Source organism: Branchiostoma floridae, chromosome 8 (genome assembly GCF_000003815.2).
Source record: "Branchiostoma floridae strain S238N-H82 chromosome 8, Bfl_VNyyK, whole genome shotgun sequence".
Taxonomy (NCBI): domain Eukaryota; kingdom Metazoa; phylum Chordata; class Leptocardii; order Amphioxiformes; family Branchiostomatidae; genus Branchiostoma; species Branchiostoma floridae.
In genome coordinates, this window is record NC_049986.1 from 406632 (window position 1) to 425891 (window position 19260).

Below are 19260 nucleotides of genomic sequence, written 5' to 3' on the forward strand. Positions count from 1 at the left end.
TCCCAAAATTCAAACTGAAATTAGTAAATTTGGTAAAATATGCCTGTCAGAAACCCGTTGCCATGGCAACATGAAAAATCACAAACTAATTTTTTTTTCGCAGAGTTGTTGCTAACAATATTTTAGGAAAAGTCACCAAGTTTCGCGTTTCTAGCACATGTCGTTCGACAGTTATAGGACGTCAAAGTCGGCGCGGGCACTTTTAGCCCCCCCCCCCCCCCCCCCCCGTCTAGATAGGGTTAACTGTTGTATAAACAGTCTGGGGTTTGTATTTTAGTTTATGCACATAGAAAGCATTCTGCCAGGGCAATGCCGCGGTCAATGTTCTTGAGTTTTGCTTTTACAGGCGTGACACCAGGGTAATGGACCACTAGTGGGAGGGGGGTAACATACCATATTCATCATGTTCTACTGTCTCAAATTTACAACAGTTTGTAATTAGGCCACAGCAAGTAAATTTTATGGATGACATCCGCGCGCTCATTAATTTTCGCCCGATTTCAGAAAAAAAAATTTTTTTCTTCTTCTTTGGAGATGGTCAACATGACGAGATAGTATCAAAATTAGGAAAGCATGTTGTTTTAGCCTAATTATTGTACTTGTAGAAGTGACATTAGCGAGGTAGCCATGAATGTAGTTATAGAAGTGTAGCTGGATAGTTGTAAAAATGGCACCACTATGGAAGTCATGAGTGTAGTTGTCATGTTGGTAAGTGATACCAGTCTACTACACTAGTGTCACTTTTGCTACACTAGTTTACGTCTTGAATACAGGAATGAATGATTTGTTGTCAGTGCTACCTTGTTTTGTCCTTCAACTCTTGTTTCAACATTTATGGTGTCTATTTTGAAAATTTTGCCATCTTGTTTTTTTTACCCATCTTGTTTTTTTTTTCGCCCTATCTCATTATTTTTGCAGTCTGCAGAGGATGTCATCCATAAAATTTACTTGCCGTGGCCTTACTACCGATTACCCATGGAATAAATCAAATATCACATTGACATTGTAAGAGACTTTTGATGCTTCCGTCCGTTTATTAACTTTTCTAAGTTAAAACACAGGAGCTTTTAAGAAAATATCAAAGCAAAAAGGTAAAGGAATTCACTTTGTCACATGCTCGTTGTTTAAACCTCAGATTTTACCAGAAATCCTTCGCTCTAGTTTCAGATCTACAGGTTCCTATTGTAAGTTAATATTAGAGATGTTCACTATTAATGTCTATATACAGTTTTAACCATAAGTTTCATGCATATATCAGTGAACGTTATTACTAAAGTTCTATCTAGTTTTAAATCATCAATAATTGAATTTCTTATTGTGTAATGCAGTTTTGCAATGTGTGTCTCTAAAATGGTTCCAAGAAACAGTTTCTTTCGGCCTTAGGCCAACAACCACTGGTAAGGATTTAGGACAACCTCTTCCAGCAGGACAATTGAATTTTATACGACACATATGCATAACTATCCCAAGAATTCCCGCATTGATTAAAGCTAGGATCTACGAGACGGACCCTAAGCGATTCTTCTCTTCGATTGACCAAGAATTGTACAATATGACAAATATATTAACTAGAAAAATATGTCCAGTGTAACAGATATATATGTTTGTTGACAAAGGTATACAATACATGTACATATATTTATTATTTACCTTTTAGTTGGCGTTATGTAAATATTTCTAAACAGGGTAACACAAGTCAGTCACCTTTTTGAATACAGGTATTGTGACAGACGTGTATTGTGAAAATATCACACAAATTGCGCTGACATATACATTCCTAGCGTTGAGTGATGCACATATTCACTCTTGGTGGGACCAGGGTTATTCCCATGCAGCCATCGGTAGAAGGTACAGTGGCGCCCTCTGGCAACTTGAAGGTGAAGTGCTTCAGGAGGGAAGAAAAGAGCAAAAAGAGTTCCATCTTAGCCAGCTGCTCACCGAGGCAGACACGGCGGCCTATAGGACAATGAGAGAAAATTATACAAAAACGCATACGAATCAACTTGGATAACATCAGTTTCTACATCTACAGTTTAAGGTTAAAAAACGTACTTGTACTGGTTTTGTTGCACTTTCTGTTTAAAAAACAAACTCACCAGTACAGAAAGGCATGAAGGATTCGGGCCTGGTGAACACCTTGCCTTCAGAGTCCAGGAACCTACGGGGCTCAAACCTCTCAGGGTCCGGCCAGAACTCTGGGTCCATCTGAGCTGACCACAGGTTGGGAAGAACCTTTAAATGGAATAGACAGCAAAACATTTTCTTTTGTTATAACTGTCAGTGTCTGCACCGTAATGGTATGACCATTGAAAAATCCTTCTGTTATTTACGCCCATTACGAAAAAGTACGCCCATTATGATTTTTTAAATCATAGATAAATCAGCTTTTCGTTTTCAAAAACGTCTAACTCACTTACAAATCAGCTTTCCATTTTCAAAAACGTATAACTCACTCACAAATCGGCTTTTCATTTTCAAAAACGTCTAGCTCCACTTACAAACGACCCATGATCTTTTTTGAACGACCCAACAGTGTCTAGTACGCATGTGAGAGTGGTACTTTGCGATGTTGGTCAAAGTTCAGCGAACCACAACGATTTATTTGAAGAAATCACCTGCATTCCCGCGGGGATGTCATAGCCTCGAAACTTCGTGTCCTCGTTAGGAGTATGAGGAATACTGAGGGGAAGGATGGCCCTGATTCGCTGGATCTCCATAATAGTAGCCTCGGTATACGGGAGCTGGGACCTGTGGGCCAGGGTGGGCACGTCATGGTCTGTTCCCAGGACACTGTCCAGCTCAACTTGGACCTGTAACAGTTATTTATCATACAAATCAACATGTTTTATTGCAGTTAAAATATTTGATGTAATCGTGTTTGTTAAACAAGCAAGCCATCTTGAGTACAAAGTGCACATATGTAAGTTATGAGTGGTCGTTAAGGTCAAGCTTTGATACTTGAAGAACCATTGACTAGTAATCAATTACCTTTTTCACAATTCCGTGTATGACGATGTGTGAATGCGCTGCCATGGGAATTTTTTGTAGACATTCTGTCAAAGGCGAAAGCCCAAGAGATGTAATCAGTGTCCCGACAATTGTATTGATTTGCAAAACTATGTCCAGACGTAAGTTGAAGGAGAAATCTTTGTTTTCAAGATGAACCGGGACGAGGGGGGATACAAGGTAAGCCACGTTTGGGATTGTTTTCTCACCGCTAAAGCGCCACCTACATCGGCTACATATAGCGGTGAGAAGCAGAACTCCACACCACAAAAAATCTTTTTTCTTATTTTTCTTGTTTTCTTGTTTTTTCTTACGGAGAGAAAAAGTTTTTTGTATAAAGAAAGGTTGAGAAAAGCAAGAAACCTCCTGTAAAACCTTTGTATGCTAATTCCTACACAAAGATTTTTATTCTTGTTTTTTCTTAACTGAAGAAAATATTTCTAATATAATGATCACTGAGCAAGAATGTTCAAGAAATTAAAGTAGAACTTTCTTTTCCAGTCTTTACACAAGATTTGCTTCTTGTTTGTTCAAATGGAAAATATTGCAGAATCTATCCTGAAGATTATTATTCTTGCCTTATACCAGTTTTTTCTTTAGGATTTGTTTTTACCAGAATAAGATTCTTGAACTTTCTTGTTGTCTCAATGTAGAATGTCCGAGAAACGTAATTCTTGGTTTTCATGTTATAACTTAAGAAAAATGCAATAGTTTTTTAATCAGTTTCTTGGGCAAATACTGTTCAACAAAAAAAGAAAAAAAAGAAAATCAAGAAATTGCAAAACAGCTTATAACTAGCATGAAATTCTTAAATGTTCTTGAATGTTATCTTTATCCATAAAGTTTAAGAAAAGACGTTTCTTGTTTTGTAAGGAGATATTATCATAGTTTTTCAGAACTCACTTGACTGAATACTAATAAGAAAAACAAGAAATTATTAAACAAGCTATGACTAGCAGAATATTCTTGAATGTTATAATTATGTTTCTTATCAAGAAAATTTAACAAAGATGATTCTCGTTTTTCTTAATAATATTTAATGAAAACAATAAAAGTATAATTTTCTCCTTATATTCTTGACAACTACGTTCAAACAATTGGAGCATCAAGATATGAAAAATAATTTTGAGCTAGCATTGATTTTCTTTTGTTTTCCCAATACGAGAGTTAAGAAATATTTTCTTGCAGTAAGATTCTTCATTTTGCTAAGGATCATGGGAAATTACTCCCATCATCCTTTGCTGCGATTTTGAACTGGGAGTCACAGTTGCAAGTCACAGTGCTCCAGCTCTGTAGTTTTTTTTGCCTCAAATGTCCTTTAGTTCTTACATTAACAGGGAACAAATATGATGTGTTTCGTAAAGACGATTTTCTGCATCATGTGGGACCTTGCATACAACGTGGCTAGCTTTTTTAGAGTGTCAAAATGCTACCGAAGCCAAGGCCAAGCCGGATGCCCCCCTCCCCCATGCAGGTATGTTAGCCATCGTACTTGGAATACGATTTCCAAAGCTACTATTTCTGTAGATGTTTATCATAAAACCAAACAGTAATTACAGAAGATGTAAGTAAAGTGCATGAAATTCTGCAAAATACAAAGAATTGACTATAATATTTGTAAGGAAGGAAATGTATAGAGATGCTGGCCTTTACTGAGGGGGAGGGGGGCGATATAAGAATTGATGATCATTCATGGTCTTTGTGTGTTGTTCTAGGCTCAGAAACCTACTGGTACAAGGAGGATGTTCCCATCTCAACTTTGGAAAAGCCCTTAACAAGGAGAAGTCTTCATTATAACTACAGCAACAGCAACATTGTAGCTCTAATGGTTTCAGATAAGGACAATTAGTTATAGTTGGCTGCACGGTACTGTATCAGGAAAAATGTCAATAAGCAAGCGTAGTTACAAAATGGTTGATTTTTGCAATCTTTGGTAAGGAATGAGTAATCGAGGAAAACACCACAAAACTTGTATGAATCATATTGATGATAATAAATATGATTGCCATCATGTATTGACATAAATGTCAACATTGAGTTGTTTGTACTCTTTATATAAGAATGTTAATCTTAGTGTAAGAAACTGATTCTAGGTTTGTAGTTGCAAGAAATTTAGTCTTGAAGACAGAATGGCATTGCAGGCACAAAAAAGCTCAATCTTCATGCAAGAAAGCGATTCTTGTACTACATATAAGAAATTCACTCTTGGAGACAGAAAGTAATTCCTCATACAAGAACCTCAATCTTCATGCAAGATTAAGAATTCATTCTTGATGTAAGAAATTCATTCTTCAGCATGCATGTGTTAGAAGTAGATTCTGACCACAAGAAAACTATTCTAGAAGTTTTGGTCCATTAGCGATAAGAAAAAAATTCTTAGCACAAGAAAAATATGGGTTTCTTGAATTTTCTCAAAACAGGGATTCTTGAATACAGAATAATATTCTTGCTGAAAGATTAGTTTTCTTTGTTCAAGAAAAAACAAGAAAGATAAGAAAATTCATTTTTTGTAGTGCAGTTAGAAGCTCTGACGAAGGTGTCTGAGTCGGACATCGAAACGTAAGCCATGTAAGTACCCACTGGTTGTGTAAAAAGAATTCCCCTTCAACTTATGTTCTACCAACCTGATGAAACTATTTTCGGAAATGTCCAGACGTGTTTTGTTCAGGTCACAGAGGCCTTCACCTTTGACACATGACCCACAATTCCTGTCGCGGCACATGAGTATTCTGAATATCGGTGAACAAGCTCAATTCCACTTTTGCCGTTTTGTGCAACATTACAACTTGTTACAGGTTTGCGATAGTGTCATGTGTGATGGTTTGCAAACTAAATATGATCTTGTGGTATCGTCGGAAAGAGTGGGACGGCAAGAGCCACAAGCATGAAGGATTAGTGTGTTGTAAGAAGGGAATAGATACGATATCGATGGCGTTGTAATATGATCTTGTGGTCTTGTCGACAACAGTGGGACGACAAGAGCCACAAGCATAAGGGATTAGTTTGTTGTAACAAGTGATGGCGTTGCAATGTGAGCATGGGAGTCGTTGCGGACTTGTCGGAAATATAGGGACAGCCGCACAGCGATGGATGGTTAGTCTGTTTAAAGGTAGAATGGTGGTTTTATATACGATTTTGACGTGTAATGGGTGACCTGGAATGTTATCAGCTTGTTGTTGCGGACTTGTCGGAATTATATAGGAACGACAGCCGCACAACAATGAATGATATACACATGTTCCTTAAATGCCGATTGGAAGATCAGCACATTAAGGATGACCTAGAGACAAAGATTCCGTACACCAGCTGGGTACAGAAAATCACGAAGAAGCTTCTTAGCGGACTTGGAGCAATGGGACGTGCCAGAGCCTTTGTTACGGACGAAGTGCTGAAAACCATGTATCAGACACTATTACTGGCTCATCTGGAGTATTGCGCCACAGCATGGCTACCAAGCCTTGCACAAGGCAACAAAACTCTTATGTTACAGCTGGATAGACTGGTAAACAGGGCTGCAAGGCTCATCACAGGACACAAACTCCGAGACCACGTGACAGTCGACAACTTGAGAGCAGAGGCAGGGATAGACTCTGTGCGTAAACGGACAGAAATTACGACTCTTGTTACTGTCTTTAAGACAATTCGTGGAAAGGCGCCGGCGTACTTGGAATCTTTGTTCAAGTGGGAGGCTCCACCAACAATGAGTGTACGCCCTACTCGGTCAGAGGTAAAAACGTCTAAGGGACTACGACCCTCACCTACTCTGCTGTCCACCAGCAAGAGTCATTGCATTCCGAAACAGTCTACAGTCCTACGGACCTTTCCTCTGGAATTCACTACCGCTAAAGCAACGGCAATTGCTCACCCTCAGGACTTTTAAGAAGTTCATTGAGAATTAGAACTTGAACTGGCTGATGCTCCGTAGTCTGGACTTTGATATTGGATAATTTTATTCTGTATTGTATATGTGCTATGTGTACTTTGTACTTTTATGTCCAGGATTACCTGAAAAGCAGGCCGATTTCCGGCCTGAGATGTAATTACTGGTAAAATAAATAAAGTGAAAGTGAAAGTACAGAATATCTTTAACGTTATAACACAGACTGATCGTGGCTTCATAATAATGCTACCTCACTTTGTCCTCTATTGTCTCTCCTAAATTCAACTCCCTAAAATTAGACATCTATTGTCGTTACATACAGTCTTACTAGACAACTGTCTGCTCACACAACACAACATTGTTGACTCCATCTCTCTGATTCTGTTCACCTTATTAAACGAATAACCGATAAGGAGTATTTACAAACGTTTTAAGGTAGTGTAGAGATGCAATGTACATACAGTTGTGCGTCTCCTTGCAAGTATATGACGGATTCAAATCATACTAAAGCTTTCATAAACACGGATTGTACGACACAATATTTGTATGGGGTTATTCCTTTCGCACATCTACCCCAGTTCGATTGTTGGACCGACGTCGGCGAGGTTGAATGCCTTATTTGTATGTTCTTTGGTGTACATAATAGAATACACAGCACATACATATTCTCTTTTTTAAGCCAAAAATAACATAGACAACATGTGCCCCTTTCCGGGACTGCTGGCCGCAGGGCGGCGGTTGTTCGACGGTCTGTAAGTGTGATTTAATCAGGCTAGTGTACGTCAGCGCAATCTCTTGGCAGCACGCAGCTTTGCTCCCGGTCTGATATGATCCTTCTGCGACGTTGTTCCGGGTGTTGTATGACTCCCCTCTGCACCGTTGGTGCAAGGCGCACGAACGTCTAACACACACAAACAAGATGTTTTCCGCAAAAAAAGACAAAATTGTCAAAAAAATGAGTTATGACGACTGTTCACCACGTGGAGCAGACAGCATTGGTATCATGAACAGGCCGTAAAGTCATACATTTCTTACTTAGTTTTATTTTTTATAAGACCACATCTTTATGAACACAAAATCGACTAAACTTGTAAAAAGATAACCAAAGATTAACAAATAAATGAACCATTTATGATCCAGTAACTGAATATTGCCCCTTCATGTAGACCGATGGGGGAGTGATGCCTAAGTATTGGCTCCTGTGGGATAATTGCTGAAGTTCCAGGTCGGTTTGGGGGTAAATAGAAAAAAGAATTAAGTAGTTCAAGGATGGAAAATGATGAACTATTCAAACATACACGTACCCTACAAACATTTTTTTAAGATTGGACCCAGATTTCCTAAGAGCGCCGAATTTTTATGAAGACATTTTTTTCAAGTCTTAAGTAGGGGTTTCAATGGGATGATTAACGAATATCAAAGCCCATTTTCTACCAAAAGCAAGTGGAAAATGAAGTTATTAAGGTTATAAGTTGTTAAAGAATCATCCAGAAACACATTGGAAAATTATTTTTTAGCTCAACCATATATTTCCTAAGAGCGCAACTGTTGATTCGTTAAAGTTCAATGTCAGGTGGCCATAACGATTACGTCTTTAATCTCCAACCAGATCCACGGTGCGTACTGCAAAGTATAACTTCCCGTAGGCCAATGCCGGTTTCACTCCCTTAACAGGCTATACTCCCTAGCCAGTTTTGATACTATCTTATGGCACCGTAGGATCTGCTTGGAGATTTTACGTTTTAAGATAAAAAAATATTATTAGCAGAATCAGAACACTCTCCTCTTAAATAAAGTATGGCTTAAGAATTGCATTTGTACGGATAAAATTTAAAACTTTGCCACACCGGCTGCCTGTATGACAGTTAGGCAAGTTGGCAGACCACCCAGGCTTTTCCCTAAATCCGAACCTCCGATGGAACAACTGTTTGCTTTATTCTAAAATCGGGCGAATTAATTATAGCAAGAAGGTTTTATATCAAACCTCCTTGATTATAGCCAGATCTGTGTATCAATGAACACCTAAGAATATTCCTCGCGGACGCGAGATAGTACATACTTGAAAGTTGCCTTTATTGTGGGCGAGGTCTTTCTAGCATCTGCCCTACTCCCCTTGGCGTCGTTCTTTTTAGAAAAGCTTCCCAGGGTTTCGTTAGCTTCAGGGGGAAACATTTCTCTATAGGAGGCCAGTGTACAGGGAAATGGTTGGAGTCAAAGTATCGGAATAAAGTGTGGGTTCTCCTCGGTTGCCAGAATCGCCAAGATATTGTGAGAACGCTGGAAGGGTTATTTTTTTGTAAAACGTTTTTATAAGTAACTACATTTTAAACCTTTGCACAAAGTATTGTCTCTCCCTAAATACGGATTGTAAAGTCCTTTTACACCAATACTCATGCGCTTCTTGCCGAGCAAACCACATTTCTAGGGGGAAGGGCAGCGGACCTCACTTCACCTTCTGCAATGTCAGGAGTACACACTGGGGGGCACAGGCAGTAGAAAGCCTGTCCTACTGCAACGGTCCCAGAATAAGATATAGCAGAAATACCCCCATGAGCAGACTGTTGAAATTGAATATGTAATTTTACGTGCGACAGGGTAATCTCCAACCAGATCCACGGTGCGTAATGTATTCTAGTAGTATCAAACTTACCGGTTTGATCTCCCTGCCCGGCTTTGATACTATCTTATGGCACCGTAGGATCTGCTTGGAGATTAGTGAAGACTGAGCCTTTCTGTTTCACGTAAAAGACTGAACATAGGCATGTTTACACATAAGAAAGAATATTGAACATCCTTCTTAAACACAGAAGTCTGAGTGAGTGGATATGAACATCCATCTGTTTGGTATGTTCAAGACTATACATGTACAGCATTCCTTTTTCCTCACAGGTTTGTACATTTAAACCCTTCTGTTTTCCACAGAAGATTGTATATGTAACCGCTACATCTGTTTTTCATATTCTATACCGCAGATGTGCAGTTTTTAATACTGTACGTCTACAGTCTTCTGTTTTGACATAATACTGTATCATGGTTATACCGTAATGGTGGCATGATCTGTATGGTTAAGGTGGTGACATCCTTATGGTAAGGGTGCTGACATCTGCATTGGAAAGGTAAAGGTGGTAAAATCTACATGGTAAGGTAGGACATGTTGATGATAAGGCTGGTGAAATCTGGATTGTAAAGGTCTTGAATGGCTTGAAGATAGAAAGTAGATGCATATAAATGTACATGTAAAAAAACAGAGTGATATTCATGTTCAGTCAAATAGTGTTGTCATGTGAAAATGGATGTACGTGCAAACTGTTGAAGGACATTTAGGATCATAACAGGTGCAGTCTTGTGTGGCAAGCCTTTAAGTCTGTACTTGGGTGAGAAACAAGGTATCTGTAGTCTTCTGTAGAAAACAAAAGGTTGTTAATATACAGTCTTCTGTGGGAAACAAAAGGGTGTACATGCTCAGCCTCTTATGTGGAAACAGTAGACTTATACTCAACGCAAACCTGTTTACATTGGTGATACCAATATTTTAACTCTAGTTTTAAGAAATAAGTCACTGAAACAGAATGCATCTCTCTCTGTAAGGCAGCAAAGCTTTCCGTATACATTTAGACCATTGGGAACTGTTTACTAGCCTCAAGAGATTTTGGACGTGAACTTGGACCACAGTCCATCACTAGCACATGCGCACTCAGCACTGTGATGTACCTTCTTCTGCTCCTCTGGAAACAGGACCATGTACAGAAGACCCCATCGCAAAGTGTTGGCCGTGGTCTCCATTCCAGCAACAGACAGGTCTTCAATTATCCACACAATATTCTCCTCTGTAAAGTAGTCGGTCTTCCCTTGAGTTTGTATTTCGATGAAAAGGAGGTCGATGAAGTCTCGTGGATTCCCGTTGTCCAGGGTCTCGCGATGCTTTGTAATTTCTTGTCGAAGGAATGCGTGAACCTCGTTAATGCACTCGACAAGAATCCTGTTTGATGAATTAACTGTTAAGAAACAAAACTCAATATGATATCGTACATAAAATTCATGTAAGCAACGTCTTTGTTGTGTCTACCATGTATGTAATATGTATTAAAGTCTTAATATGAAAAAAAAACCGCGATTATAGATTTTCCTCATTAATCATTACCTCCATGAAATGTCATGAAGGTTATATTTTCAGTAGCGTTTGTCTGTGTGTCTGTCACCAAGATAACTTAAGAACGGCTTGGTGTATTGGTTTCATACTTGGTGTGTTGGTAGGGTGTGACAAAAGCTGGACATGATTAGATTTTGGGCCCCCTAGCAACTCCCCTTGGTGCTGCAGCGCAACTTCCGGTTTTGCTATTTTGTGTTTTGAGCAAGCTATGGTCACGATTTTTGGGTATTAGATAGCTCTTGTGCTCAGGAAAAAGTGACATAAGTTTGGGCCCCCTAGCGACTAGGTTTGGGATAGCAGGGGCATTTTTGTCAAAAGAGGATGACTCAAGAAGGAAACAACGGATTTTTATGATTTTTGGTATGAAAGTACATTACACAATATTGTATAAGATGGAATACTAATTAAGCAAACGTAGAGTACATTTGCATAATTAATGATAATATTCTATCATGGCATTTTTTTTATTGTATCTGTTGTCCGGGACAAGATATGGTCTTGACATATAGGTGGTAGATAGCTTTTAGGGTCATGAGAAAAGTAGGACAAGTTTCAGCCCCCTAACATGTAATTTTTGAACTGCAGGGGAGTTTTTATCGGGACATTCCAGAGAGGATAACTGCAGAAAGGAACGACGAATTGCAATCATTTTAGGGATGCAGGTGGCTTGGGCAAAGATGCTCAGAATGATATACATGTTATGCTAATGAGGACTTAATTTGCATAATTGATGAGAGAAATGTATAATTTCCATGAAAGGACTTAAAGAAATTTATGATAGGTTGAACATAAGCAGATAACAAATATCCAAATCAGGAACTGATTTACATAATATATCTAAAAAATGCAAAACCGCCTAATGATTAATGATGGGAATTTTATACTTGTGACATGTGTAAGTTAGTCAATCATGAACTTAACCATGCATAAATCATGTAAATGTTTCAATAATTTGCATAAAATTTACAAAAGCTCTAAATATTTCATGGAGGTATGAGGTCGCCGAACTCTAGTTCAAATTAAATTCTAAAATGAAGAATTTGTATCTCATTGTGTTTATCTCTGTCAAAGCTACATGAATACTGAATGTAATTGTTATCGCTTCTTTTTAGTTCCAAAGCAAGGTGCAAGTGGGCCCGAACCTACCTCCTTTTCTCCCGTAAGTGAAACGCTATTTGCAACCCCGAAATCAAGACATACGTTAGGTTCAAACGTTATCCCAAATTTGCAGATTCTGAAGTAGATGGATATGAATACATACTCAAGATCGTGATTAAGTGCTGAACCATTTATGAACAAAACCTCATAACAAATTCAATAACCTATCGGTATGAATCGCAGAAATGGAAACACCGTCATCAGCTGACTGGACCCAACTTGGGCAAATTGCTTGTTTACGATCTTGGTCAGTTCCACAAACTTGACATCATCGTACTCGTAGCGTTTCCCGAACACCATGGAGCAGATGATGTTAGCGACTGACACATTCAAGTTGTCGGCGATGTCACGTAGATGTACGTCCCCTTGTTCTGACAACTATCGAAGTAAACACAACATAGGTGAGACTGTTCACTTATACCAGGCTTGTGTCTATGTAAACGAGTTAAAGTATTATGAATAATTCTCATATGATAATGCAATTAAGGTTCTTTTTGCATGAATTGTCTTCTCTACCAAACTAGCGCAAGGCATAAAAGCATAAGTTATCAAATAAGGCTAATGTATTGTTTCCTCATAGTCATAGATCATCTAAATGTGACCCTTATTTGCATAATTTATTACCTACTTAGCTTCGTAATACCACGTGTATAGAAATTCTCATAATTATCCAAATGGGGTCATCATTTTCAAAATTTATATGGATCGATGTTTCTCTAAAATTCCTATCTTGGATTTACAAAATGTCTGCTCATAAAAAAATAAAATTCTGCAAATATGCGTATTCTCAGAAACAGCACACAAGCAGCGGTCATACTCAACCATCCACATTTTTGCGAACCTATTGGACATTCTAGCATTCTTGAGGACACACTTCTGAATAATTCCTAGAATCCTTGTAGAGTGTACTGTATAGCATTAGGCTTGCCCTTAGAATATCGCCAATAGTACCTTCAGGCAGAGCTGACGAGCCTCGTCTCTGATGTTCTCTTCCATACTGCCTGGTCCCATTCTCATCCCCAAGGTTCTCAGCGCACTGTAGGCAAACTTACGTTTTTCCTTGTAGGCTTGGTTGAATTTTGCAAGCGCGATGTCTGTGAGATAAATGCGCGCGCGGATATCAACGACTGAAAAAAAAAAGTGTCTTCCTGTTTTAGATATTGTTCGTTCAGTATTGTAATGTACTAGTATATAGCGCAAAGAACTATTCCTACTATATTTGGAAAACTGGTGGTACAGTAAAGGTGACTTAGAAATTCGGCAATTTTATGGTGACAGTTTGATAGTAATTTCAAAACGGCTTGGGCTACGGTCACCAAATTTGTAGATGACGTACTCTTAGAGTTTTATATTTTCTGTAATCATGGTATCGTTATGACGTGTCATGACGCAATTATGACGTCATGATACATTTTGGGGGTAAACCGCCTAAATACGGAATTTCCGTTATGCTTAAAGGTATTAAGCAAAAAAAAACTATTATTGATATTCAAGTCTGACAAGACGACGCCGTCGCCAATATGACGTCAGAAATGACGCCATACGTCCACCATCTTAGATCGGCTAGCTTACATTTTCTAAAATACTTTTTTTTCTGCACATAACCAAAAAATTCAATAAAAATGGACTAAAACGGAGCAAATGAATGTGTGAAAAAAAATAAAAGATGCTGACGGAATCTGGGTGAAAATTACCGTCGCTAATGAGATAATCGACAATCTTGGATTTTTACCCATGACGTCATCAAATTAGCATATATTATCAATATTTAATCATACATGTAATATAGGGTGACATAAGATTTAATGATATAGGAAAAGAACATTGAAACCTCATTATTTAAACTGAAATCACTAGATTTGGTAAAATATGCCTGTGAGAAATATTTTTTACGTAAACAATGTTTTATTAGAAGTCATCAACTTTCGTATCCTAGCACGTCAAAGTTGGCACGGATACTTTTAGACCCCCCCAACACACACACACACACACACACACACACACACACACACACACAAACATTCTGATAGAGTACTGACAGGATATCATAAAGCCAAAAACTGGTAGTTATAATATATTGGTGAATACGAATACTGAAGAGAATAACACACGTACAAAATAAATAAACACGTACCTTTTCCTGAGCCAGTGACCAGATTCAGCACATAGTTGTTTGGCCTGCTGGAGAAAGCGTCCTTGTAGTCCACAAGCGCCTCTTTGATGGCCCGGTAGCCGTTCAGAACCACCACGTCTTCCATCCCCATTCTAACAGTGTACACGTCGCCATACCGTTTCCTCCACTCCGTAAGCTTCAGGTGGGGCGCTCGGCCGAGGGACAACAGGTGGCCGACAACAGGCCAGCTCCCACTCGGTGACGGTGGGAGGTTCTTACGTCGTTTGAAGAACACGAGCAGGGTGAGGAAAATGACCCAAAACGCCGCAATGGTGCGGATGGAGACTTGAGACAACAACGCAGAAAACATTGTCCTGTGGTTGAAAACAAATGGGAGGGGGTTGTACCATATTTGCTATTTTTGCACACTATGGTTAAACAAAATTACCATAACCTGTTGAAGAAACAGAAAAAACCATAACATTTTGAGGAAAGACAAATCTATCTCACCTTGCTCTTAGAGTATGTGTAGCCGTGATACACGTGCAGGAAGATGAAGAATCTTAAAGTAAAGCTCAGACAACATGAGAGAGGTTCTTGCTTGTTTTTCAGCTCGTCTTTGCTGCTTGGTTGGCTCCGAATGCCAAAGGGGTCATGTGTACCCGGTCGTCCGGTTGTACCAGCGTCCTTGATCTTTTGATCTTGGAATGATCACACAATGGTTCTCAAAAAAGTCTTCAGAGGCTCTTCAAAAAGCTTTCGACGTTTGAAAATGTCCGTCTCGATACATGTCACCTTGAAATTACATGAACCTACCTCAAAATAATAACCGAGGTACAGCTTATTTGAATTCTTGAAAAGTCTTCACATTCTCACGCACTTTGTTTGGGAAGCAGTGGTGCATCCAATCACCTTTCCTACCTGACAACCTGCCGTGCTGACCCCAACTGACCTCGAGGTAAACAATATTTTAGTTCTTTCCCTCGGTTGCAAAGAAACCTGATCTTCTACACAAACTGCTCACTGACGTCACAGGATGACAAAGTAAATTAGGCAAGACAAGGGTATATGAATCTGTGCGCCCCGGCCCCTGAGTATCAAGTATCTTCTGAACTGTTGTATAAACATTCCGGCGTTTGCATTAAGGTCAGGTACGTATTGCTGAAGAAAACACACTGACAGGGGACAGCCGTGATCTGTGCTCGCGAGGATCGCTTTTATTAGTAAGGCATTTAGGCCATTCGCGCGGGTAGGTAGGGAGGTAAAATATCATATTCTTGTTTTTCTATCTGAAGATGATTATAAGTTAACAATATTTCAATTTATTGAATATAGCATAATACCACATTGACAATTGAGTGAATTTTGACGCCTCCGTTTATTTATTTTATCTATTGAGAGTTTTTAACATGTCGCTGACTGAGACGAGCTTTGAGGAGAAAATATCAAAAGTAAAAAAAATCACTTTGTCACATCCTTGTTTTTACCTAAGTTTTGCTAAGTTAATCAGAAATTCTTCGTTTTAATACCATATTTACATACAAAAATGTATCTATAAAAGGTTAATATTAGAGACGTTCACAAATGTATTTATATACAGTCTCGCCCATACTCTTTGCATATATTTTTTTTTGGCGACGCCTCAGGGGCGAGCCTAATTACAGTGTGCGACCGTTTGACAAAAATTCCCAAAATTTCGTAGGCATGTCTGTAATTTTTACAGGCATGCGTAGTAGTATCATCTGAGTATTCCCTGGGGAATTTGTTTCGATGACGTTCTTTTATGTGATTTGGAACGATAAGGCCTTTTGATGCATATTTAAAAGATACGACGTTTCTTTTCTTTCTCTTTGCTTTGTTGAGCACCGGAAACACAGCTACTTTTTTGTTTATGGCAAATAAAAATTATGCGTTGACCTTACCATTTTAACGCATATACCTCACCATTTTAATTCTTTGTTTCTGTTTTAGACAGTTTTACGTTTTTGTTTCACTTATTGTTTTATCATAAAGACAAATATATTTTTGATTTTTCCAAATCTATTGGATTGTTGAGTAGGTTGTCCAAATAGTCAAGGAATTGTTCAGTTCTTACTGTTCATCACCGGCAGAATAACTATACAGCACATTATCTTTTGTAAAAGAACACCTGATGTTATGTAACAAAAGGGGAGGTAAGTTGGTCACACATATAATTTGGATTGTATTCATGAATATCTGGTGTATAGATGTCGTGTATGCCTTCCTTTTACTTATCCGTATTGTGTGATGAATGTGACTTGTATAAGGGCATTTATTTGTTTGTGTTACATATCATGTGTGTTTATGTGACTTTTGCTATTTTTTTTCCGCTGTGAGGTCCATTTGATGTTTTTTTTTGGGGGGGGGGGGTAATATGGGTATACAGCCCAAACCCTCCGCGACCAAGTCAGTGGATTCACTCTGTAGCCTGAGGGTTGTCATGACGGCATTTACCTGTTGGCATATAGAAAGAAAAGGGTCAATGCAAAAAAAGTGGGACTTTCTAACACGTTCACATACCTGACTCCATAATCAAAGTATTACACTACAAACTACACAACCTTACATGCTACAGAGGGACTATCTAACACGTTCACATACCTGACTCCATAATCATAGTATTACACTACAAACTACACAACCTTACATGCTACAGAGGGACTATCTAACACGTTCACATACCTGACTCCATAATCAAAGTATTACACTACAAACTACACAACCTTACATGCTACAGAGAGACTATCTAACACGTTCACATACCTGACTCCATAATCAAAGTATTACACTACAAACTACACAGTCAGCCTTACATGCTACAGAGGGACTATCTAACACGTTCACATACCTGACTCCATAATCAAAGTATTACACTACAAACTACACAACCTTACATGCTACAGAGAGACTATCTAACACGTTCACATACCTGACTCCATAATCAAAGTATTACACTACAAACTACACAACCTTACATGCTACAGAGAGACTATCTAACACGGTCACATACCTGACTCCATAATCAAAGTATACACTACAAACTACACAACCTTACATGCTACAGAGGGACTATCTAACACGGTCACATACCTGACTCCATAATCAAAGTATTACACTACAAACTACACAACCTTACATGCTACAGAGGGACTATCTAACACGTTCACATACCTGACTCCATAATCAAAGTATTACACTACAAACTACACAACCTTACATGCTACAGAGGGACTATCTAACACGGTCACATACCTGACTCCATAATCAAAGTATTACACTACAAACTACACAGTCAGCCTTACATGCTACAGAGGGACTATCTAACACGTTCACATACCTGACTCCATAATCAAAGTATTACACTACAAACTACACAACCTTACATGCTACAGAGGGACTGTCTAACACGTTCACATACCTGACTCCGAAGGTCTCGAACTGACTGAGCAGACAAGTGTACCTTCCAACTTCAACTAACATAGCAAAAGGGTATCTATTTAGCCAATGAGAAGGCTGATCTAATCCGCCTCAACCAATCAGGGCTTGACTAGCGAGTTAATATATGTAAGCCCCACCTTCCGTCTAATCTAAAAATAGCCCTAATTACATGCAGCAGTCATGGACGTTTTAGGTAGTTCAATCTCCGGGGTGAGTTAGACACAGTTTGGCTCTTTGGATACTGCCCTGCGTCCGGCATACGTAAATAAATCTGCTTGGAGATGACGGATATTTCGCCTTTTTTATCGGTCCTTGACTGTGAAAGGTCGCCGACGGACACAAAATATCGTGCTGAGGCAAATACACTCCCTTTGTTAGCTTCTACCAAGGAGCTTTTATAAAGCCTTTTATAAAAGCTTTTTATAAAATCTCATTGCTTCAATTAGGCTCCACATGTACATGCCACTAGAGAATACCAGAAATTTGTCAAATAGACAGACAACGCACCGGGTAACTTAGCCTGCCGAAACCTGGAGTTAGAGACATATTACAGATGTGTTATATGTGTATTTGGCAAATGTTTAAATTTTTCATCTGCATGGGGAACCTGGTAGAGGCTATTTCTTTGTGTGCGAGTGTGAATATAGTGAACGAAACGGGCTGGCACGCTATATTTTACCAGAATTAACAGCCTCCAGACACAGGCAGTCTACAGGCTACAGGATATGAAAAACAACAGTCTTACCTTGTAAATACTGGCGGTAACGAGTCCCTTTCCTAAGACAAAGACATAACGTTAGATGTAACTGTTAACTCTCTTGCTTTGACTTGGACGCAGAAGTGTGTACGTGTCTGCTCCGAAAGCTCCAGACATTCCAGACAGACACGTTTGACTGTTATGCAAATCCAAATTGCTCTGACCAATCAGGAATCACTTCTGACACGCTCACATGAAGGCCTTCTTTTTGATATTTCAGACAATCGTATTTGCGAAAGCTCCTTATCCAACCATCCATTCTAGACCCAATGCAAAACAAAAAGCGGAATTAGAAATAAGATAGCTTGAGCGCTTTATCCATAGTATTAAGTTGGTCCGTCTAAACCTCAAGGTCAAGATCAAGAGCAACAACAAGAGTGACAGGAGGGTGACACCACGGACAGTGCTGCCGACTTCACTTTGAATCTCCAGATATCTTCATGTAACGTTGAGAAATTCATGAAGTCAAACACCCATAAGAGCCCATCTCATTTTCCAAGTCGCGAAATGCCCAAATCTGGGGAAATCATTAGTGGCCTTGCAGTACGGACTGGGATATTTTGTCGTAATGGTATATTTACATGGATAACAAGCGACCTCTATTGATTGGTTGCAGTACTGCACTACTCCAATGCGAATGATGCTGCAGTACTGCCACCGGTTACTAGATGTATAATATATTCCCACTCACGTTGCCTCAGTGGAGAGTTAAGGACTGGGGTGAGAAGACCGAGGCA

At 39.0% G+C, this 19260-nt stretch overlaps 2 protein-coding genes across 2 annotated transcripts in view; one reads left to right on the plus strand and one right to left on the minus strand.

The window, feature by feature from the left end:
- The window catches only part of LOC118420490 (zinc finger protein 235-like), a 252038-nt gene that overhangs the window by 207257 nt on the left and 25521 nt on the right, over window positions 1-19260 (plus strand). The gene's annotated exons all lie outside the window — the stretch shown is intronic.
- On the minus strand, window positions 1516-14677 carry LOC118420957 (cytochrome P450 2U1-like). The gene is made up of 7 exons (XM_035828053.1): window positions 14329-14677; window positions 13146-13321; window positions 12435-12572; window positions 10598-10840; window positions 2616-2810; window positions 2097-2232; window positions 1516-1956 (listed from the first exon to the last, which is right to left on the minus strand). Exons 1-7 carry the CDS (start codon window positions 14675-14677, stop codon window positions 1778-1780), a joined length of 1416 nt encoding a protein of 471 aa, XP_035683946.1. The 3' UTR covers window positions 1516-1777.